This window comes from Gastrolobium bilobum, unplaced genomic scaffold (assembly GCF_033153095.1).
Source record: "Gastrolobium bilobum isolate Gb01-03AN ecotype WA unplaced genomic scaffold, APGP_CSIRO_Gbil_v1 utg19765, whole genome shotgun sequence".
NCBI classification, from domain to species: domain Eukaryota; kingdom Viridiplantae; phylum Streptophyta; class Magnoliopsida; order Fabales; family Fabaceae; genus Gastrolobium; species Gastrolobium bilobum.
This window is the reverse complement of record NW_026897847.1, coordinates 304,795-326,920: the sequence shown is the minus strand read 5'-3', so window position 1 is coordinate 326,920 and position 22,126 is coordinate 304,795. Positions and strand designations below refer to the sequence as shown.

Genomic DNA, 22,126 nt, shown 5'->3' with positions numbered 1-22,126 from the left:
AGTCACGTCACGGAAGCCAAAGCAAGCTCAAGTACCTTAACTTAACCCTTTTGAATTAGATCCTCAACTCTCAACCCTCTTTCTTTCTAAACCTTCAAATCTTTCTTCTCTTAATTTCATTTTCCCTTTTTCATTCATAATAATAATAATAATTCCTCCTTGTAATTATTCAAATTAGGGTGTGTTTGGAAAGTGATTCAAAATCAGAATCAGAAGAAGAAGAAGAAGTAGAAGGTGAATGTGGTTTTAAATGAAGGCAGGGAGTGCTGCGAAGTTGATCGTGGACGCTCTTCTTCAGCGCTTTCTCCCTCTCGCACGTCGTCGTATCGAAACCGCTCAAGCTCAGGTAACATACATTACACCATCATTTTTTCGATTGAATTGACCTTTTTATTTTTAATTTTTCGAAGTGAAGTTTCAATTTCGTGTTTTTTTTTTTTTTTTTTTTTTTTTCTGTTTTTGGATTTGGTGCGGGTTCACCATAGGATGGGCAGTACCTGCGACCATCTGATCCGGCCTACGAGCAAGTACTCGATTCCCTTGCTATGGTTGCACGCCACACCCCTGTTCCTCTATTGGAAGCCTTATTGAGATGGAGAGAGAGGTTAATTCACTAATTATTCCTTTTATCTTTCTTAATCATAATTTAATTAACCATTTCATGGCTTAGTTTATGTTTTGAGAAAGTGTGTTTGTGCTTGTGTTTGTACATCTCCAACCCTATTGCAGTCGAATAACTAACTTGGAATAATTTTATTTAGAAATAGGATATTGTTAGTACCAATTAGTGTTACTACCAATGTTACTATCACTTTGTTTTATCGTTCGATCGATTACGTTGAACGAACTGATATTTATTTTCACCTTTGTATGGGGAATCATAACCATATCAAGTGAAAATAAATATAAAGTATTAAATATAGGGAGAAAAAAGGAGATTTGTAGAAAGTTAAATCATAACTATTGGATCAACATAATCGATCTAACAATGAAACAAAGTGGTAGTGACATTGGTAGCAACACTAATTGGTAGTAACAATATCCTGTCTCTTTTATTTGTGGTCCCTTTTTCTCATGTTTGCTGCAAAAAAAAATTATCTTATGTCACTCATTACAGCTATGTATTCCAGAGAATACTGTTAGAGAATAATATAAATCATTAAAAAGGCCCTCACTCAACACCTTAAGGTTTTGAGTTAAAGTGGTTCTTTGCATGGTATCAGAGCTTCATTGACCATAAGGTCACGAGTTCGATCATCACCGCCCCTCACTTGTGGAAATAAATAAGCATAAGGTAAGACAAAAATAAAATAAAATTGGCCTAATGCAATATCCACGTTTCGAGCTCAAAGGGCTCTTACGTAAAGGGGTGTGTTAGAGAATAATATAAACCATTAAAAAGGCCTTCACCCAACACCTTAAGGTTTTGGGTTGAAATAGTTCTTTACATACATAGTTATAATATTAAAATTGTTTTTTTCTCTCTTCATGTCAGCCCACAACTTCTGAAGAAAGAAAAAAAAAATAGTTTTAATATTAACTATGTATTCTCCGGATTACATAGTTATAATGGGTGACATAAGATAATTTTTTTTGCAACAACACAAGAGTATAGTTTCCCTTTATTTATTTATATTTTTTTAATACTGTAGTGAATCCCCAAAGGGTGCCAATGTAGTGAAAACTATTCCTATTATGTTTCTTAATCATAATTAAATTAACCTTTTTTTTATGTTTCTTAAACATAATTGGATAGTTTAGTTTGTGTTGTGAAAGTGTGCTTTGAATAATTTTATTTATTTTATTTTATTTTAATGTTGTAGTGAATCTCCAAAGGGTGCCAATGATGCATCTACGTTCCAAAGAAAGGTTTGTGCTTTGCAGTTTGCTATACATATCTTTCTCCCCTTTTTTCTATTGCCCAGAAACATGTACATTTTGTGCACTAGAATTATGATATGTTAATAAATGGTTATAAAATTTCTAATTTCTGGTACCTCGTTTTGTTTTGTTTTTTGTTTATTTTTTTGTGGAATTCAGCTTGCGGTGGAGTGCATTTTTTGCTCAGCATGCATCCGCTTTGTGGAGTGTTGTCCACAAGAGGGGCTTACTGGTTTGTATTTTGTAATTGTAACTATATTATTTATTTTTTTATAAATAAAAAAAAAAAATCATGTCATGTGGATATATTCTCCAATTTTGTTGTTTGTTATGACCCTTATTGTTCTTTGCTGCAGAGAAGCTGTGGTCTGGACTCGAAAATTTTGTTTTTGACTGGCTAATAAATGCTGACAGGTAATGCCGTAGTAGATGGAAATAGGAACTCTGTAGCATGCTCATAGTTAATAAAAAAAAAATATTTTTTAATAAAACTGTAACATTTTCATTCTTTTGTGTCCGAATAATAATATAGGGTTCACCTATTAAACACTGTTCCACCTTTTTTTTATTTCAGATTTTGCAAGTCAAGGTTAGGTTTTTTCTTGATTAAAGTTTTCAGTAATCTGGGTTACTTCTTTCTAAATTCTCACCAGTTCCAAACTTATGTTATATTGTTACTTATTTTCATGTCGATGCTTCAGCTGTGTCAACAAAGAAAAGTCAAATAAAAAATTTCTTTCGTCTCTGGTGATTGTTAATCATAGCTTCTAGGAAGTTTTACCAAGCCTTAAGATGGGAATTGCTTGTTGAAGTCACTCTAGAACCCTCTTAAAAAACTGTAGCCTATGGTCAATCAGTGCTGCAGTGCCCCTGACCTATGTGTTTTAAATAGATCCTGCTTTCTTATAATAAAACATGTGAAGAAAGAAACTTCTGACTAAAAACTCTGGCATTTCAATTCAGCTAAAAACACCACAAACCTGAATGAGCAGTAGATTTCCAAAGGATCTTACACTCCTACCAAAACCTCTGAAATGAATGTGTAAAAATGGTCTAACAATGCTGGCCAAACCCAGTGCTCATAAGAAATTGCTGAAATCCAATCCCAAAGCCAGGCAACTTACTAACAACGACAAAGTTTGACTATTTGTCACAGTTCTCTGAGAAGTCATAACATTAACATAACTGCAATTTCCTCGTGGAGTCTGCAGGTGTGTAATAGTTGCATAATATTCAGGAAACTCTTCTCCTCTGTTTGGTTTTTAAGGGTACTCAGCATTGGATGTGTTTTCAATTTAATTAAGCTGAACTACAGATAAGATTAAATTAAACGAACTATTGCTCTCGTTCAGACTAGAATATGTTGTTTCAGAAGCGAAATATAAAGATTCATGATTAAGTTTCCATAGACTTTTGTATTCTCTTATTCTTATATGAATTGTTGGTGTGAACTTAATGAACTCATGTTGCAGGGTTGTTAGTCAGGTTGAATATCCCTCACTGGTTGATCTGAGGGGGCTTCTTCTGGACTTAGTTGCTCAACTCTTAGGTGCTCTATCCCGCATCAGGTATATGATTTCTCGCTGAGTTGTACTTGAAACATATCCATTATGATTGAGAATTATTTTACCATTATGAGGTTAAGACATATATAATGATAACATCATAATATTAATTAGATTCATTTGTTTTTGATATGTATACACAGTTTTGCTTGGTTTGAAGAATTATAGATGAATTATACATTGAACTCTGAATGATTTTAAACTTTTGTTTTGAATATGAAGTTTTCTTCTCTGTGAATTTGAAGTTTGATAGTCTGTACTCGCAATTAAGGATAGAAATTGTACTCAGTCCTGACAAATGTAAACTACAGGTTTTAGGGGAGGAATTCAACGTTTTATGGTTTATCCTTGAGTGATTTGTAGTATGGACAAGTGGTGAACTTGTATCCTATACGAATCCTGGTATATGTGTTGGTTTTCTCTGATTTCTTAGTTGATGCCTTTATAGTTTATACTAATTATGAATAAAGCATTGACAATAGATTGTATGCTAATTAAGAAATAGGATTATTGGTACGCTTAGATGCTCCCTGAGACTTGAATCCCCGTCTGCTACACTTAGATTGGCTTTCCTTGTCAGAAAAGTGAAATTGGATGTCATAGGATTGACGTGTAAGAGTATGCTCTTAATTGGATCTTTCATGCTCTCTCTCTCTCTCTTACACTCGCACATACATGCGTTCTGTATTTGGATAACTATTGTTCTTTGGATACATGACATTCATTTGTTTGCAGCAATTCAGCAAAGGTGTATCTGAAGAGAAGGATTTTCAGAACATAAAATCTATATATTTACTAATTAATAAGAAGTGAATTGTATAATCCAGTTCTCCGTTTCATATGTGGAGCTATACATGTTTTTATCTTGCCTCCCTGAATATTAAAGCTTTCTAATTTTTACATGGTTATCTTGTATAGTAAATTTTAAAATTTAAGGGGTGTTTCTGCTTCTATCCATTTGAGAATGGTTTAATTTAGTCATGGGCTCTGGGAAATTATTGTCTTGCTTTTTGTCTCAAAAACGAAATCTGTTGTTATTTCATGGTATTCCTATCTTTTTTTTTTGTAGGTTTAGTTCTGTTACTGAGCGATTTTTCATGGAACTCAATACTCGTCGAATTGACACCAGTGCTGCTAGAAGTGAAACACTTAGTATCATTAATGGGATGCGCTACCTGAAGCTTGGGGTATGTGTGAACATTAAATGTTTCGCAGAAAGCATTACATGATATTGGTATAATTATAAGCTTCTTCCCAGGTTAAAACTGAGGGTGGATTAAATGCATCTGCTTCCTTTGTGGCAAAAGCAAACCCTTTAAACCGTGCTCCTCATAAACGGAAAAGTGAACTTCACCATGCTCTATGCAATATGCTTTCAAACATCCTCGCACCTCTTGCAGATGGTGGGAAAAGCCAGTGGCCTCCTTCTGGTGTAGAGCCAGCACTTACATTGTGGTATGAAGCTGTTGGACGTATAAGAGTTCAACTCTTGCATTGGATGGATAAACAGAGCAAACACATCGCGGTAAGTGGTTCTCTTACCAATTTTATGATTTTTCAATGCTAGTTGTGCTAATGTTTTTATTTTGTTGTAATCCAGGTTGGGTACCCGTTGGTAACACTTCTTCTCTGTCTTGGTGATCCGCAAATATTTCAAAACAACTTGAGTCCTCACATGGAGCAACTCTACAAACTTCTCAGGGTATGTTCAAATTCAATTCACATAGGCTTTTTTTGCATCTGAGTCATGGCAAAAATAGTCTTTTCTTTGTTTATTATATTGGAGATTAAATAATTTTTTAGGTTGAATTTTAAACAGTTATCGCACATACGATGCATGGTAAAATGCTAAGTATTTGTCATCATGGTTAATCTTATTTTTGCATGATAAGAGAAAGATAAAATATGTATTTACAAAAAATGCAAGGGTAAGGCTGCATACAAGGATTGCCCTCATTCCATCCTCGCTAGTCAGGGTTTAATGGGGAGTGGTTTTATTGTTGTTTACTTGTTTTGTTTCCTTTCTTTTTACTTTCTTTTCTCCCTCTGGGTTTGGAGATCCTACTCTTAAAAATTAGGTAGAGAAATTCTAAGGACAAGATAAAGTTTACCATCCTTTCAATTTTGTTGAGATTAAGGTTTTATTTGTTTCAATATAAATGCTTCCTCTGTTAAATAAAGCAGTATTGTTTGTATATTTATATGTTTTCATTATATGTCACATGAGTAGTTTTCTTTTTTTACTGTACACACACATATATATATAGGGATAGGATCCTTTGACATCTCATCTGAGAGCCATTAGATCAAGGAAAATCAATGGTGTCACATACTTACAAATCAGAGTCATTAGATTAAGGCAAGATCAACGACTCTTAGATGAGGTGTTAAACTTTTTTTTTTGACACCGATGTTAAAAGACCTGTCCCATTTATATATATATATATATATATATATATATATATATATATATATATTGTATCATAAATAACTACTAAATATATGAATATATAAAGTTGGGTCACTAATAAAAGCTGTTCCTTTCCTTGTTTGTTTGGTGAAAAAATGAAAATTTCAAATAGTCATTTTGCTTAAAATACAATTAAATTGGATGACTATGCATAGGAGTGTTTCCTTTCTCTCTTTCCTGATTAGTATTAGAATTTCTAGAAGATGCCATGAGGACTAATCACATAAAATCTGAGTAACAAGAGTTTTATGTTTAGGAAATCTGAAAACAACCTACATTTTAGAGATTAGAATCATTTCTAGGCTTGCGCCAGCAGCATAAGATTTTGGGGTTGAATTTGTTCCTTAAGATATGGTGGTATTAGGGCCTCTTTGATCATTTGGTCAAGGGTTTAATCCTTAACATCCGGATCCGTTCTGAATTAAATCTTAGCACAGGTTTAAGGATAGGTATCCTTTGTTCAGGCTTCTGACCAAAGAAATTTCACCTGGTTAGTGATTAAATCCTTTCTTGGATTGCTCCTAGGATTTTAAAATTTAGGTTGGGTTTGAGTGATCCTAACTGTTTTGTCAAAGTCCACTAGGGATGTAGGCAAATTCATATTTGAATCCTTCTGACGTAGGACAATCATTACATTAATGGAAAAGGGGGAAAGAATGGGGGCAGGGCAGTGCAAGGGAGAATCTGGAGTGAGAAAGGGGAGAGAAGGAGAATAGAGATAGCTGATGAAAATCATCTCAATTCATCAGAAACACAGGCCATCTTATTATGTATGTAACGACATTTTAATATTCAAATAGACAAGCCAACTGTCATCTGAGATACCAATTTACCTCAATTATCCATACTTTCAAAACAACTGAAATGATATAATCCATATTTCTAATTTTTACATATATTGCAAGTATTCCTAATGTGTACACCAGTATCCTCTTTTAGGGAGTTCCCAAATGCATTTAGTCCAAAGTATAGGTAAGGTGGAGATGGGTGATAAAATGTCCTTTTTCTCTCCCTGATGAAAGCATGTAGATAGTTTCTCTTAAGCTCTTAATATGTATAAGTTTGTAACTAGAGTTCATAGTTACTTTATCATTTCTCTTCATTATGATTATTTTTAATTATATGAAGAATCTATTCCTTTGTTGGATCATGCAGGATAAGAATCATCGTTTCATGGCTTTGGATTGTCTTCATAGAGTTTTAAGGTTTTACTTGAGTGTCCATGCGGCTAACCAGGCCCCAAATCGTATATGGGACTACTTAGACAGTGTTACTTTACAACTTTTAGCAGTTCTAAGGAAAGGATTGCTTACTCAGGATGTCCAACATGATAAACTTGTCGAATTCTGTGTTACTATAGCTGAACATAACCTTGATTTTACCATGAACCATATGATACTAGAATTGCTCAAGCAAGACAGCCCCAGTGAAGCAAAGGTTATTGGTCTTCGTGCATTGCTTGCCATTGTCCTGTTACCTACAAGTCAGCATTTTGGTTTGGAAATTTTTAAAGGTACAAGAAGTCATATGCCTAGACTAATTTTTACACAGATACATTTAATTGAAATAATTGTTTAGAGATCTATTTTCTGCCGTAAAAACTTGACACTTCGTTGAATGAGCAGGTCATGATATTGGCCACTACATTCCAAAAGTGAAAGCTGCAATTGAATCAATAATAAGGTCATGTCATAGAACCTATAGTCAAGCACTTTTGACATCTTCACGGACCACAATAGGTAATTGCTTCTCCTATTATATGCCAACTGGATAGAAGATAGAGTTTGAGTAGAAGCATAACGATAAGAGAGGCTGAATCAAACTTCAAATTATATTATGGAAAACATGTTTCTTTACTTATGAGTTCATTAGTAAAGAATTTCACTTTGATCACATGGTATATACTTAAGTCCACTGCTTCATTTTCTCTTTATTTTATTATGTACAAATAATTTTGTGTGCATTCAGAACACAAGATACAATAGTTTTGAAAAATATATAATAGGAGGATGGAGGAGGCATTAAAGAGAGAAGATAGTGGAGATAATGTGGACAAAAATGGTAATTGTATTATATGATCCATTAAATAAATTTAATAAAAAGTATTATTTTACTTTATAATTACCTTTATAACGTTACAAACTTTATATATTTAATTAGCATTCAAATGTTATTTTCATGACAAAAACACAGATTGAATAGCTGAAACTTTTAGGAGAGTTGGTTTTTCCAATGGTATTTAAAGTGTATATAATCAAGCAGTCAGGAGCTCTGAAACACGGACACGCAATTTTGGGGGGAAATGCGTGTCCGACACGGACACGTTCGGACACGCGTCCGACACGCAGTAGACTTTTTGGGACACGTTGACTAGTGGGACACGCGAATTTGACCGAATCCGACACGCGGTCAACGTATTTGGACACGTTTTGTGACAGATTTTGACATTTTTTTGTAAAAAAGAAATAAAATTACAATTAAAAAAAATAAAAAATATTTAATAAAATTTAAAAAGTCTGGAACTGGAACCCTATCCTTTATTCCTTTCTCATTCGTTGACGGCTTAACGCTAGAGGCTGCTGCTGGTCGTTCTCTTCTACAAAGAGTTGGACTCTCCACCGGAGTTCTTAGGAAACTGAAAAGCAAAACGAAAAATAAAGGAGTAATGGGAGCAGACCAGAGTACGAGGGTAGAAAGAGATGGACAGGGAGATAATGACACCACTAAGAGTCTGGCAGCTTTGAACTTCCCAAAGCCCTCAAAAGCCACGAAGCTTCCTCAACAAGCTCAACCCCACTCAGATCCAATGGCTACGCTGACCTCTCACATGTCGGCAAAATCCTCACCATACACATCCTCAGTTGGATCCCAACTGGCAGGCACTAACTCCACCCCAGTTGCCCCTCACGTGCTTCAACCTCCGTCTATTCAAATTTCCAACACGGATCCCTCAATTGCTACAGCACATGGTTCCAATTCAGCTGGGCTTGAGGACAAGCCCATTTTTGGAGGCGGGAGTGATGTAGCAAGCCCACTTATCCAATCTGATCTGGTTAGCAAGGAGATATGGGCCATGAGAAGGAGAGACTGCCCAACTTATCTTAAGGACTATGTTGTGGGCTTTAAAAATATTAAAAATATTATTTAATATCAAAACGTGTCCCAACGTGTCGAAATTTAGCATTTTTTAAAATTAACGTGTCGGAGTGTCGTGTCGTGTCGTGTCCCGTGTCCCGTGTCCGTGTCCGTGCATCATTGGTCAGGAGTTCATTTTTTGCTATCACATTCTTCAAAATAGCTATCCAACCTCCCCATTCTTCATGATTAAATTAATTTAGCATAAGTAAAAGTAGGCCTGTCAGCCTGTGTATTGTCTACACTTCAAGCCTAAAGTAAAGGGGTCTTGTATGAAGGGGAGTGTTAGGATAAAACCCATTAACATGCCTCCACATAATAGCTTAAGCTTCAGGGTTGGGTTGATTTTGTTCTTCACAATAATAATTGCATGCCTCTTTACATTACTGTTTTACTCTTTTTAAGTTTTTTATACAAATCAAAACATAAGGGCATTATTCTTATTTAAATATTAGCTTATTTAGTGACGTGTAAATAGTTAGTCAACTATATTGCTGTAAATTAGTTAGTAATTAGCTCCCTGATTGAATCCACACTATAAATAACAGATCTGTGGAATCTAGACCCAAATATGTTTCTTGAATTGTGTGCTCTCTAAGTACTATTTTTGGCATAATAGTTTGCCTTTGTCTCCTATTTCTAAGATTTGAACTGAGCATTTTAAAAAAGAAATGAAAAATGAAAAAAAAAAGGAGGAAAATTCAAACAAATTATTTTTTTTTCCTAGGAGAAGTTTACAGCATTTCTACTTTTGTTTTTTGCTTGAATTTTAAAATTTTTAAGTGAAATGAAATGTTGTAACTTAATTTGAGTTATATATATGTCGCCTTGATAGTCTCTTGGTCTTGTGTTTTAAGAATATTTTCTTTTCTTTTTATTTTTGGTTGTGTAATGAAATGATGTATAAAAAATGTGTAATTTTTTAAACTGAAAAAATTATGTACAAGTTCTATTTGCTAGGGTTGTCTTGGCTATTTAACCATTTCTAACTAACATGTTTCTTAAGCATGCTTATTTGATGGATCTACCGAGAGAATGGGGAACATGAGTGTCTATTTTTATTTACGATTGCTTACTTTGTTTTCTTGATTTCATGGGCAATATTTATATCGGCTTCTCTATTTCTGTTTTATGTCTCCTATAAATTTCTTCTCTAATTGAAAAAGAAGTGATTTATGCACATGTAAATTCACTTTACTAGTGCTTTGGACACTATACTGATATTGATAAAGTGCAAGTTAAAAGATAAATATTGTTTAGAATTGAGGTCTTGCACATAATTAGTCTTTTCACGAATTTTGAGTAATACTGTACTAGTTATATGGGAATATAGATATTAAGCTCTAACTTTCAGAACATTTATTGAATATGCTTATTGGTATTGCAAAATATGATAGGATTAAAATGACAGAAATTGGAAAGTAGAACTTATTTGAATAGGAACATCAGTTCCTTTCTAGTTACTTAAAAATTTTCATTTTTATTTATTTATTTAGATTATACTGTCTGTTTGCTTTACGACTGAATTTTTTCCGCCATCATGACATGTTTAGAAGTAACTATTTTGTAGATGCTGTAACCAAGGAAAAGTCTCAAGGGTATCTGTTCCGCTCTGTGCTAAAGTGCATCCCATATCTAATAGAAGAAGTTGGACGAAGTGATAAGATTGCTGAAATAATACCACAACATGGCATAAGTATTGACCCTGGTGTTCGCGAGGAAGCAGTGCAAGTACTTAATCGTATTGTGAAATACCTACCCCATCGTCGTTTTGCAGTAATGAAGGGAATGGCTAACTTCATATTAAGACTTCCTGATGAATTCCCTCTTCTCATTCAAACATCATTAGGGCGCCTGTTGGAACTCATGCGCTTTTGGAGATCTTGTCTAATAGATGATTGGATGCAACTTGATGCAGATGCAAAATCTCTGGGGCATGAAACTGAAAGATTCAGAAAGTCTTCCTTCCAACAATCAGGCGAAGCAATTGAATTTCGTGCATCAGAAATTGATGCTGTTGGCCTCATATTCCTTAGCTCTGTTGATAGTCAAATTAGGCATACAGCATTAGAATTATTGCGCTGTGTTCGTGCACTGAGGAATGATATTCGGGACCTGAGGATACATGAGCAACCAAATCATATTTTAAAATATGAAGCTGAACCAATATTTATTATTGATGTTCTGGAAGAACATGGGGTACGCATTTGCCTTTATTTTTATTTTAAGATCCAATTTTTTCAGAAACTCATAATGATCTTTTCGTCTTATTTATTTTGAGGTTCAATCAAGCAATATTGAGCTTTTTTGCCTTAAATAAATATTTAAATATAATCTGGGTGTTGCAGGATGAGATTGTTCAGAACTGCTATTGGGACTCAGGGCGACCATTTGATTTGAAACGAGAACCTGATGCCATTCCTCCTGAAGTGACACTTCAATCTATAATATTTGAGAGCCCTGACAAGAACAGATGGGCTCGGTGTCTTAGTGAGCTAGTCAAATATGCTGCTGAACTTTGTCCAAGTTCTGTTCAGGAAGCAAAGTGAGTATACATTTGTGTTTCCTTTTCTTCTTATGCTTTGCCGAAGTACTAGCTTTGTAGAACTAGATATATTTTAGTGGAAAATAATGGGCAAAGAAATCCAAAAAGCAATCAAAATGAGGCTGGTCTTTAGGCTAAGCGGCCAGGAAAAGATACTAAATTTCTTTGTTTGACTGATTGAACAATAATCCTGTTACAGCTGTCAAATCCCTTTACGTAGGATAGAAACCTAATAAATAACAAAGCTCAACCCTTGAATATAATCTTATTTTTTTCATAAATAAAGAAGTTAACAAACATGAAGAGAAAAAAGTTAGAATTTGGGGGATTAGGAATCCTCTACAGTCGAAAGTGGGAAAATAAACAACAGAGACAAAAAGAGAAAAATCAATCGAGCAGAGATCCCCCCATAAAAGCACTATGTGCTTTATTTACACTAAACAGAAGCCAATCACTCAATCTTGTTTCTGATCAGCTGCATTGACGATGAAACTTCCTAAAAAAATGCAAGCACTGCTCTTAAACCAAATGCCCATTGCTATAAATACTGAGTTTCTTCACTTCTTTGCGAACCACTAAACCTAGTGAATGAAAATTGGTTGAAGGACCTAGGGCACACTCAACATTCACCGAAACAGCCATCTTACATAAATAGACAGAAGCAGAACAATGTAGGAAGTGACGAGGAATCAAATCTGAACAAGCGCAACACATAACACATCAGGAGCCTTATGTGGCTTGCCAAAACGTGACGTTTTGTTAGTATTTATTATTTAATTCTTTTAGCCGCCTCAGTAAAATGAAAGACTTGACATTTGACGGATCTTTGGACTTCCATGGGATTATCAAGATTTCCAAGTCCTATTCAATGAATAAGGTAGAAATTGGAAAAAGGATTTGAATGAAACACCTTTGAAGAATCAAGCGACCAAATCCTTTTATCCAATTTCAAGACAAATGAAGAGAGTCAATGCAACCTGAAAGAGAGTCCAATGAAAAAATTCCCTGTCATTTAAATTACAAAAAAAGTGGAAATTTCATGAAAAAAATGGAATCTTGAATGCTATAGAAATTGTGGTAGGAGAGATATGTACTAAAGTTAGATGATAGAGGTGTGGGAAACTTCTCTCAACAAGCATTCTCCTATGGACGAATGCAATGTCTTCCCAGATTTTAACATGAGAACCATTACCACCTTAAGGGAAAGCAAAGTTCTAAAGGACATAGAAGGTAAAATAAGGCATGGACAGTTAACCTAGACTCTCTTTTTTCCCTCTTTTTTCTTAATTGCTTTCATTATGCTTCATTGCAGATTGCTATACTTTCACTTACTGTAATAAACACAAAGGACATATATTGTCTTGGATTTTTGAAAATTTTAATCCTTTTTTTTTCTTTTTTGTTTTTGACATTACACAATGGTGTTAATTGACCCATGTGGCCAACCCCACCTGGTAGGAAAAGGCCTTCGTTATTGTATAATCTTAAAGTTTTCATTGTATCTATTTTATTTAATTTATTTTTGTGTTGAATCTTGAGTTTCTGTGCCAACAATAAAAACTGATGTTTTATTATTTTTACCAGTAATTTTCATATAAACTCTTTTAAAAAAATATTGCGTTGAATGATTTATGACTTTTATGGAGAAAAAAGTGATTTTTACTCACTTGTGTCACTTCCCCCTCCCCTACTTCCTTCAGTCAGTCTGTTTCGAATTCCTGGCCAAAACTTTGTAATATCACTTAACTCTGGGCAGGGTAGAGGTTATGCAACGTCTTGATCATATCACACCTGTTGAATTGGGTGGAAAAGCTCACCAGTCACAGGATGTTGATAATAAACTGGACCAGTGGCTTATGTATGCCATGTTTGTCTGCTCATGTCCACCAGTTGCTCGAGAGTCTAGTGGAATTGGAGCAATCAAAGATCTTTATCATCTTATTTTCCCTTCTCTAAAATCGGGATCCGATGCACATGTTGTAAGTACACCTCACTGAACTTATCCACAAGTCTATCTTCACACGAGAGATATCTGCATGCCAATGACCATTGCCTGCTTCCATTTCCCAGTGGTTTTTCTGTAGCATGCATGATGGTCAATACTGAAAAATCTTGTGCATGTCCCTCATAAATATTGCTTTTATTATTCCCATAATAAGCTGCATGGGAATGCAAGTATGCATAGGATTCATGTGTTTATTAGTTTATATGATATTTTGATTGGAGCATAAAGTTTAAATTTTTATGGAGGTTTTGTTGGCCCAGCTGCTGATTTAGGATGAGGTTAAGTGATTGGCTTCTGTTTGGTGGAAAACATCTAGAGTTTTTAAGGGGTTTTCCCTAACATATATGCAGAGGGATTGGGCTTCTTTTCTCAGTTGATATATATATATATATATTTTTTTGAATTATTTTTCTTCTATTTTTTTTTTTATTATTGGTTATGCGGAATCCTTTATCCTCCAAATTCCTTGTAATAATCTTCTCTTCATCTTAATAAATTTATTTTGCTCCCATTTCTTGCATATGTACTGTTGAACATTAATTTTGTGGTTTAACTATTGAAATAAATCCTTTAATATTTGCTAGTGTTGATTCTTTTTCTCAATGGGAGAGGTATTAGGAGGATTGATGGCTGTTAATTACTGCAGTTCTATTGATGTATAGGCATTTTCTACTGTCATTCTTTTGCACACCACTTTTAATGTCTCTATTTATTGCTAAGGAGGATTTTAATATAGCATGCAGCCACCATGGCTCTTGGCCGCTCACACTTGGAAGCATGTGAAAGCATGTTTAGTGAGCTTGCGTCTTTTATTGAGGAAGTTTCTTCTGAGACAGAAGGAAAACCAAAGTGGAAGGTATTGTTATGGATCTGTAAAATTTGTTTTTATTTGTTCTATCGGCCACTGAGGGAGGTAGAATGATAAGGATAACATGATGGTAAAAGAATTTTTTTTTTTTTTTTAATTTTGAATTCTTAAACCTTTTCAGCATATGCGAATGATGTTATAGATGATATTCCATATTTCAACTTAGAACACATGAAATAATTAAATCTTTTGATTAATTATTGCTTTGGCTGCTTCTTCACCTTAATTTTTGAATTAGAGTTTGGCACTTACAATTTATATTTTATGGATACAGAGTCAAAAGGCTCGCAGGGAAGAGCTCCGTGTCCACATTGCAAATATATATCGTACTGTTGCAGAAAATATATGGCCTGGGATGCTGGCACGCAAGCCAGTGTTCCGCCTCCATTATCTTAAATTCATTGATGAGACAACCAAACTAATCTCAGCTTCACCTGAAAGTTTTCAAGACATGCAACCATATCGCTATGCACTTGCTTGTGTTCTAAGATCCTTAGCCCCTGAATTTGTTGATTCAAAGTCTGAGAAATTTGACGTTAGAACTAGAAAGCGCCTATTTGATCTTCTTCTCTCCTGGTGTGATGATACAGGCAGCACATGGGGTCAAGATAGTGTCAGTGATTACAGACGTGAAGTTGAACGTTACAAGTCTTCGCAACATGCACGATCAAAAGATTCTGTGGATAAAATATCGTTTGACAAAGAATTGAATGAACAAGTTGAGGCAATCCAGTGGGCATCCATGAATGCAATAGCATCCCTTTTATATGGACCATGTTTTGATGACAATGCAAGGAAAATGAGTGGCCGTGTGATATCTTGGATTAATGGTTTGTTTTTGGAGCCTACACCAAGGGCTCCATTTGGTTTCTCACCAGCTGATCCAAGAACTCCATCATATACCAAGTATCAGGGGGAAGGTGGCCGGGGAACTGCTGGTCGTGATAGGCTTAGGGGTGGCCATCACCGTGTTTCATTAGCAAAATTGGCTTTGAAGAATCTTTTGCTTACAAATTTGGACTTGTTTCCCTCCTGCATTGATCAGGTAATATTTTCAGTCTCACCCTGTGTTATGCATCACATCCCATTAAGCATTGTGCTCCTACTTAAGGATGCAGCAATAAAGTTCTACAGCTGTTTAAAAGCCACTGGCTGAGTAAATACTACTTTTTAGTGTTAAAAAAAGGTATTCACAAATGTTAATTGTCTCACAATGCCTAGGGAAATAATAATAGATGTAAAGTCATTCATTATAGTTTGTTTGTTTGAGATTTTCGCAATGCCAACCCACATTTGCATATTTATCAATGTGATTTCTAACCCACTGTTAGTTTAAGCTAATTTTTTCTCCTTTAACTCAACGTCTTTTTGCCAATCCCAAAATCTTAAAACAAAAATGCACTTAAGGCTTTTAAAAGAGTTGTCCTTTACATGGTATCAAAGCCTTATGACTAAGTGTTAATAGTTCGGCCATTGCTGTCCCATTCTTCTTAATAAAAGTTTAATCTCTAAACATGGTATAAATCAGCTTTTGCTTTGTCCATGCTTCAAGTCCAAAGGGCTCTTGCATGAAAGTGCATGTTAGATATGTGTAGTCATTCATAAGCTTTCACTTAACAATTTAAAGTTTCAACTTTTAGGAAAGTTGGCTGGTCCTTGACAACGTTTGATTTATTTTTCTTTATTATTATTTTTTTTTCATTTCTATTTTATTCTTCGCTCAATGTAATTTTGACATTTGTGGGCAAACTTGGAGAAGTGGTGAAAGTTTCTCCTTTGTGATTGAAAGGTCATATGTTTGAATCCGGAAATCAGTTTATTTTTACCAAGTGCTTAACGTGATAATGTATTTTATTATTTCATAACAACTACATCAAAAAAATATTATCATGAGAGAATTTATTATTGTAATTTTTTTATATAAAATATTTTTTTTTTAAGGACACGATAATACATAAAAATATTAGTATAAAATATATTAATGCTTCTTCGATGGATGGATCAATTTATATAAACATAAGCACTCTGCAATGCTTATACATCTTCATTGTTTTTTGTAGTGCTACTACTCTAATTCTTCTGTGGCTGACGGGTACTTCAGTGTACTGGCTGAGGTCTACATGCGCCAAGAGATACCAAACTGTGAAATACAGAGACTCTTGAGTCTGATCCTTTACAAGGTTGTGGACCCATCAAGACAAATTCGTGATGATGCCCTTCAGATGCTTGAGACACTTTCTGTTCGTGAATGGGCTGAGGATGGCATTGAGGGTTCAGGAAGTTATCGAGCTGCTGTTGTTGGTAATCTTCCTGATTCCTACCAACAATTCCAATACAAGCTTTCCTGTAAACTTGCCAAAGATCATCCTGAACTAAGCCAACTTCTTTGTGAGGAGATTATGCAGAGGCAATTAGATGCTGTTGATATAATTGCTCAGCATCAGGTCTTAACATGCATGGCTCCATGGATTGAGAACCTTAATTTCTGGAAACTCAAGGAAGGCTGGAGTGAGAGGTTATTGAAAAGTCTTTACTACGTAACATGGCGGCACGGAGACCAATTTCCCGATGAAATTGAGAAACTTTGGAGCACAATTGCTAGCAAAAATAGGAATATCAGTCCAGTTTTAGATTTCTTGATCACAAAAGGCATTGAAGACTGTGATTCAAATGCATCAACTGAAATAAGTGGCGCATTTGCTACATACTTCAGTGTTGCAAAGCGAGTAAGTCTATATTTAGCGCGAATATGCCCTCAACGCACTATTGATCACCTAGTCTTCCAGCTGTCTCAGCGACGGGAGGATAGCATTGAGCCAGTTGGGCCAAGTGCAAATAAGGGTGATGCCAGTGCAAATTTTGTGTTAGAATTCTCCCAAGGTCCTACTATGGCCCCAATGGCATCGGTTATGGATAATCAACCACACATGTCCCCATTGCTTGTAAGAGGTTCTCTTGATGGTCCACTAAGAAATGTTAGTGGGAGCTTGAGCTGGAGAACTGCAGGTATGCCAGGAGGCCGTAGTGTCTCAGGCCCATTAAGTCCGATGCCTCCAGAGTTGAATATTGTTCCAGTAAGTGCAGGGCGATCGGGGCAGCTCCTTCCGGCATTGGTTAATATGTCAGGACCCTTGATGGGTGTTAGAAGTTCAACAGGGAGTTTGCGTAGCCGCCATGTTTCACGGGACAGTGGAGACTATCTTGTCGACACTCCAAACTCAGGTGAAGATGGACTGCATGCTGGAGGTGCCATGCATGGTGTGAGTGCAAAAGAGCTTCAATCAGCCTTACAGGGTCATCAGCAGCATTCACTTACGCATGCAGATATAGCACTGATTCTTCTTGCTGAAATAGCATATGAAAATGATGAAGACTTCCGTCAATACTTGCCTCTGCTCTTTCATGTCATCTTTGTTTCAATGGATAGCTCCGAAGACATTGTACTAGAGCACTGTCAGCATTTGCTTGTTAATCTGCTATATTCCCTTGCAGGCCGCCACCTGGAGCAGTATGAGGTGGAAAATAATGATAGGGAGAACAAGCAGCAAGTTGTGAGCCTGATTAAATATGTACAATCAAAGCGAGGAAGCATGATGTGGGAGAATGAGGATCCGACAGTTGTCAGAACTGAGCTGCCAAGTGCAGCACTTCTTTCTGCCCTAGTTCAGAGCATGGTGGATGCTATATTCTTCCAAGGAGACCTTCGTGAGACTTGGGGAGAAGAAGCACTCAGATGGGCTATGGAGTGCACATCAAGACACCTTGCCTGCCGTTCACATCAGATCTACAGAGCACTTAGACCAAGTGTAACAAATGATGCTTGTGTATCCCTTCTTCGGTGCCTCCATAGATGTCTGGGAAATCCAGTACCTCAAGTTTTGGGATTTGTTATGGAAATTTTAATGACATTGCAAGTTATGGTGGAGAATATGGAGCCCGAGAAGGTGATACTCTATCCTCAGCTATTTTGGGGGTGTGTTGCTATGATGCACACAGATTTTGTCCATGTCTACCGCCAGGTTCTGGAGCTCTTCTCTCACGTGATTGACCGTTTATCTTTCCGTGATCGCACAACAGAAAATGTGCTCCTTTCAAGCATGCCTAGAGATGAACTTGATACTAGCGATTTAGGAGAATTACAACGTATAGAATCTAAAAGTGGCTATGAACCTCTTCAAGAGGGGAGTTTGCCAACATTTGAAGGGGTGCAGCCTCTTGTTCTTAAAGGACTTATGTCGAATGTCAGTCACAGTGTCTCTATTGATGTCCTCTCTCGTATAACAGTTCATTCATGTGATTCTATATTTGGTGATGCTGAGACAAGACTCCTGATGCACATTATAGGATTACTCCCCTGGCTCTGTCTTCAACTCAGCAAAGACCCAGTGATAGGTCCTGCTTCACCACTCCAACATCAATATCAAAAGGCTTGCTCTGTTGCTGCTAATATTGCAATTTGGTGTCGAGCAAAATCTTTGGATGAATTAGCTACTGTATTTATGATTTACTCTCGAGGTGAAATTAAGAGCATCGATAATTTTCTGGCATGTGTTTCACCATTACTGTGCAATGAATGGTTTCCAAAACATTCGACTTTGGCCTTTGGGCACTTGTTAAGGCTGCTAGAAAAGGGACCGGTTGAGTATCAACGTGTCATTCTACTTATGCTCAAAGCTCTCCTCCAGCACACTCCAATGGATGCTGCCCAGAGCCCACATATCTATGCAATTGTATCCCAATTGGTAGAAAGCACTTTGTGTTGGGAGGCACTAAGTGTGTTAGAAGCCCTTCTACAAAGTTGCAGTTCATTGACTGGTTCTCACCCACATGAACTTGGTTCATTTGAGAATGGAATTGGTGGAACTGAAGAAAAGATACTTGCTCCACAAACCTCATTCAAGGCCCGCAGTGGCCCTCTGCAATATGGTATGGGATCTGGACCAGGCTCAGTTTCTACACCAGGACATGGTGGGTCAACTGAGGCTGGGGTTTCACCAAAAGAGGTAGCTTTGCAGAATACTAGTCTGATTCTTGGTCGTGTGTTGGACAGAAGTGCATTAGGTAAGAGAAAGGACCAGAAGAAATTAGTACCTTTTGTGGCCAATATTGGTAATCCATGATTGTATAATTCTATAATTCCATTTGCTGTATATATTCTGTCCAAAGTTGATGTAGGGATTGCTCCAGGATAGAGTTTGTACATAGGCATCTAGAGCATGGAATGGAAGTTTTGTAGCTTTCTGTGTAGTTGTAGACAACATCCTTTGTATGTCAAATGTCATGCATAATTTAACTTCAATGGTAACATTGTTGTACTGTTTTTCAGTTGTGTCCTCTATCTCAAGATTTTGTTCCATGTATATTTCTTTTTCTTTCTTTGCAAAGTATTTCTTCTTCTTTTTTCCCTTACTAACTATGCTATAAAAAAAATCCTAGAAATAATATCATGTAATTATTTGGTACTTGTAAATGGGCTGGGCTTTAGTCTTTTTGGCCCAAGCCTACGTCAAAAAAAATTCAGCCTATCTGGCCTACTGGCCTATTAAAGGCTTTATTTGTAGGTAAAGTCCGGCCCATTTTTAAAAATAAGAAAGCCTGACATGGCCTACAGGCCTTGTAGGCCTCCCACTGTAGATACTAAGCAAAAAAAATAATTGTATAGAGCAAAGAAAGTTTCATTCATGCATGCACTAGTACTTCTCATAAGAAAAAAATGACAAACAAGAAAGAGTCAACATAATACCCCAGCTCTAAAATGTATATCATAGAGGAATAGAGTCAAAGAAATGGAGAAAATAAGAAAAATACAATTACCGGATGCTGCAATAAAGTCTACAAGAGAATGTCATTTATCTAAAAATCTTTAAACCACCATCAAGACAAGGGAAAGAAGAGTATTATTAAAAGATCTTCATCAGTAACATCATAATCCAGCAAGGTACCCATTACTCCATGGTATTAAGCTGCAACAACATGTAAAATTTGGAGACATTAGACAAGTTTTCCTTTCATAAAATAAAATAGCACAAAAAGTAAGAGATATTAGTATTTGGTACTTTGCGTCTTTGCCACATAAAATAAATATTATTTTATTTTAATAAATTAAATAGGCCAGTAAGTCGGGCTTGACAAAATTGGTCTATGGCCTATTTGTTAAAAAAGCTTTTTTATAAGCCTAAGCTTACTCTACTTTTCTGAAAGGTCGGACCTGGGCTGAGTTCAATGTAGGACGGGTCGTAAGCTGGGCTGGGCCAGCCTGCCCATTTACACCCTAGGTACTGGTAATGATTAAATACTCAAATATTTCATATTAGATCTTGTTAGGCGTTAAGGATAATGTGATCGATTTTGTGCGTTTATTTATTTTTATAAATTAATTGGAGATTATTCTCAAGTGGCATGGCGAACCAAATGAATATATATGGGTTTAGGCGTATTCTCGCATTAAATTCCATGTGATTATAAAAATATTCACTTAATATTTTTTTTTTTTTTTTTTTTTTTTTTTTTGGAAATAAATATTCACTTAATATTCTTGACGTTAGATTATTAACGCACACATTAATGCAAAGACTCGTGGAACTTCTGGTTTTAATGGCGAGTATTCAGTATTCTAAAAAGTAGTGGAGATTTGGCAAAATATTAAGGCCCACCAAATCCACCACTTAGAACCATTCGACCCTCATCCCTTATATTAAAGTGAATTTGCAGAATTTTTTTGAAAGTATTGTTTTAAACATAAGAGGATAAATTTGTTGAAGACATCCAGTGAATGCCTAGGTGGCAATAAACTTGTCACAAAAGCACTTAATGTGTCACGTAAGACTCTATTAGGCAATGTTCTAAAGAGGACAATAAAAGGGCGAACATGACATACTTTCAATACTTTAGGGATAAAATTGATATAAGTAATCTTTCAGGGACTAGACTCGTGTCATTCAAGCTCCATAATAGTAGCTTTCTCAAATTTTAAATTTCAGTATTTAGAGTAATTTGGTTAGAATAAACGCTTGAATGTTTAGAATATGTTGGTGCATAAGATATCCAAACTCGGGAGAGGGAGAGTAATTGTTATGAATCACCGTACACTTCAAAAATCTTGACGTGTCATGTTCGACACTTTCTGACACTCCAACACGCTTTGTAAAGAATAAAAAAAATGTTCAAAAGATGCGTTGCGTTGCATTTTTAGTGACAACTATTAGATTCGTTGGATTACGATTACCATTTTATTGAGTTTAATATAAATATTTGTGATATCTTTTTTTTTTTTTTTTCAAAATTGATGGCTATTATAAGTTTAACTTTATTTCTTTGTTAAATTATTGAATATTAAATATAATATATACTACATAAATTAAAAATATTATTTAATATCAAAACGTGTCTCAACGTGTCAAAATTTAATATTTTTTAGAATTACCGTGTCATAGTGTCATATCGTGTCCCGTATCATCGGCGCTACATAGAGTAATTATGAGAATGGATTATATAGTATATAATCTTATATTTTTACAAAACAGACAGTTTCCTATATTCAAAACTGGTCCTTCCGGTCCCTAAAAAACAACCTTATCATTATTTCAAGGCCCACCCATAGTATATATATTTCAAATAACTTTATTTATACTATCATTTGAGTATTGCATACAGGTAG

General features: G+C 35.6%; 1 protein-coding gene across 2 annotated transcripts; it reads left to right on the top strand.

Moving 5' to 3' along the window:
* Window positions 1-73: 73 nt before the first annotated feature.
* Window positions 74-19,795, top strand: LOC133310817 (uncharacterized). Of its 2 annotated transcripts, none has more exons than XM_061511802.1 (17): window positions 74-346; window positions 486-604; window positions 1,824-1,869; window positions 2,041-2,113; window positions 2,238-2,295; window positions 3,354-3,449; window positions 4,516-4,633; window positions 4,705-4,971; window positions 5,047-5,148; window positions 7,072-7,429; window positions 7,542-7,655; window positions 10,622-11,250; window positions 11,400-11,596; window positions 13,353-13,575; window positions 14,338-14,457; window positions 14,744-15,514; window positions 16,530-19,795. In XM_061511802.1, exons 1-17 carry the CDS (start codon window positions 251-253, stop codon window positions 19,587-19,589), a joined length of 6,447 nt encoding a protein of 2,148 aa, XP_061367786.1. In that variant the 5' UTR covers window positions 74-250; the 3' UTR covers window positions 19,590-19,795. The 2 variants fall into 2 exon arrangements, with proteins under 2 accessions (XP_061367786.1, XP_061367787.1); XM_061511803.1 differs by having other exon boundaries at window positions 14,338-14,462; window positions 14,746-15,514.
* The last annotated feature ends 2,331 nt before the right edge of the window (window positions 19,796-22,126 follow it).

Bases quoted from the DNA above. Each gene is read 5' to 3' on its own strand.
- LOC133310817 (XM_061511803.1), top strand. From the start codon at position 251: ATGAAGGCAGGGAGTGCTGCGAAGTTGATCGTGGACGCTCTTCTTCAG. The intron at 7,430-7,541 runs GTACAAGAAGTC...TTGAATGAGCAG, and splicing joins TGGTTTGGAAATTTTTAAAG to GTCATGATATTGGCCACTAC. The intron at 13,576-14,337 runs GTAAGTACACCT...ATTTTAATATAG, and splicing joins CGGGATCCGATGCACATGTT to CATGCAGCCACCATGGCTCT.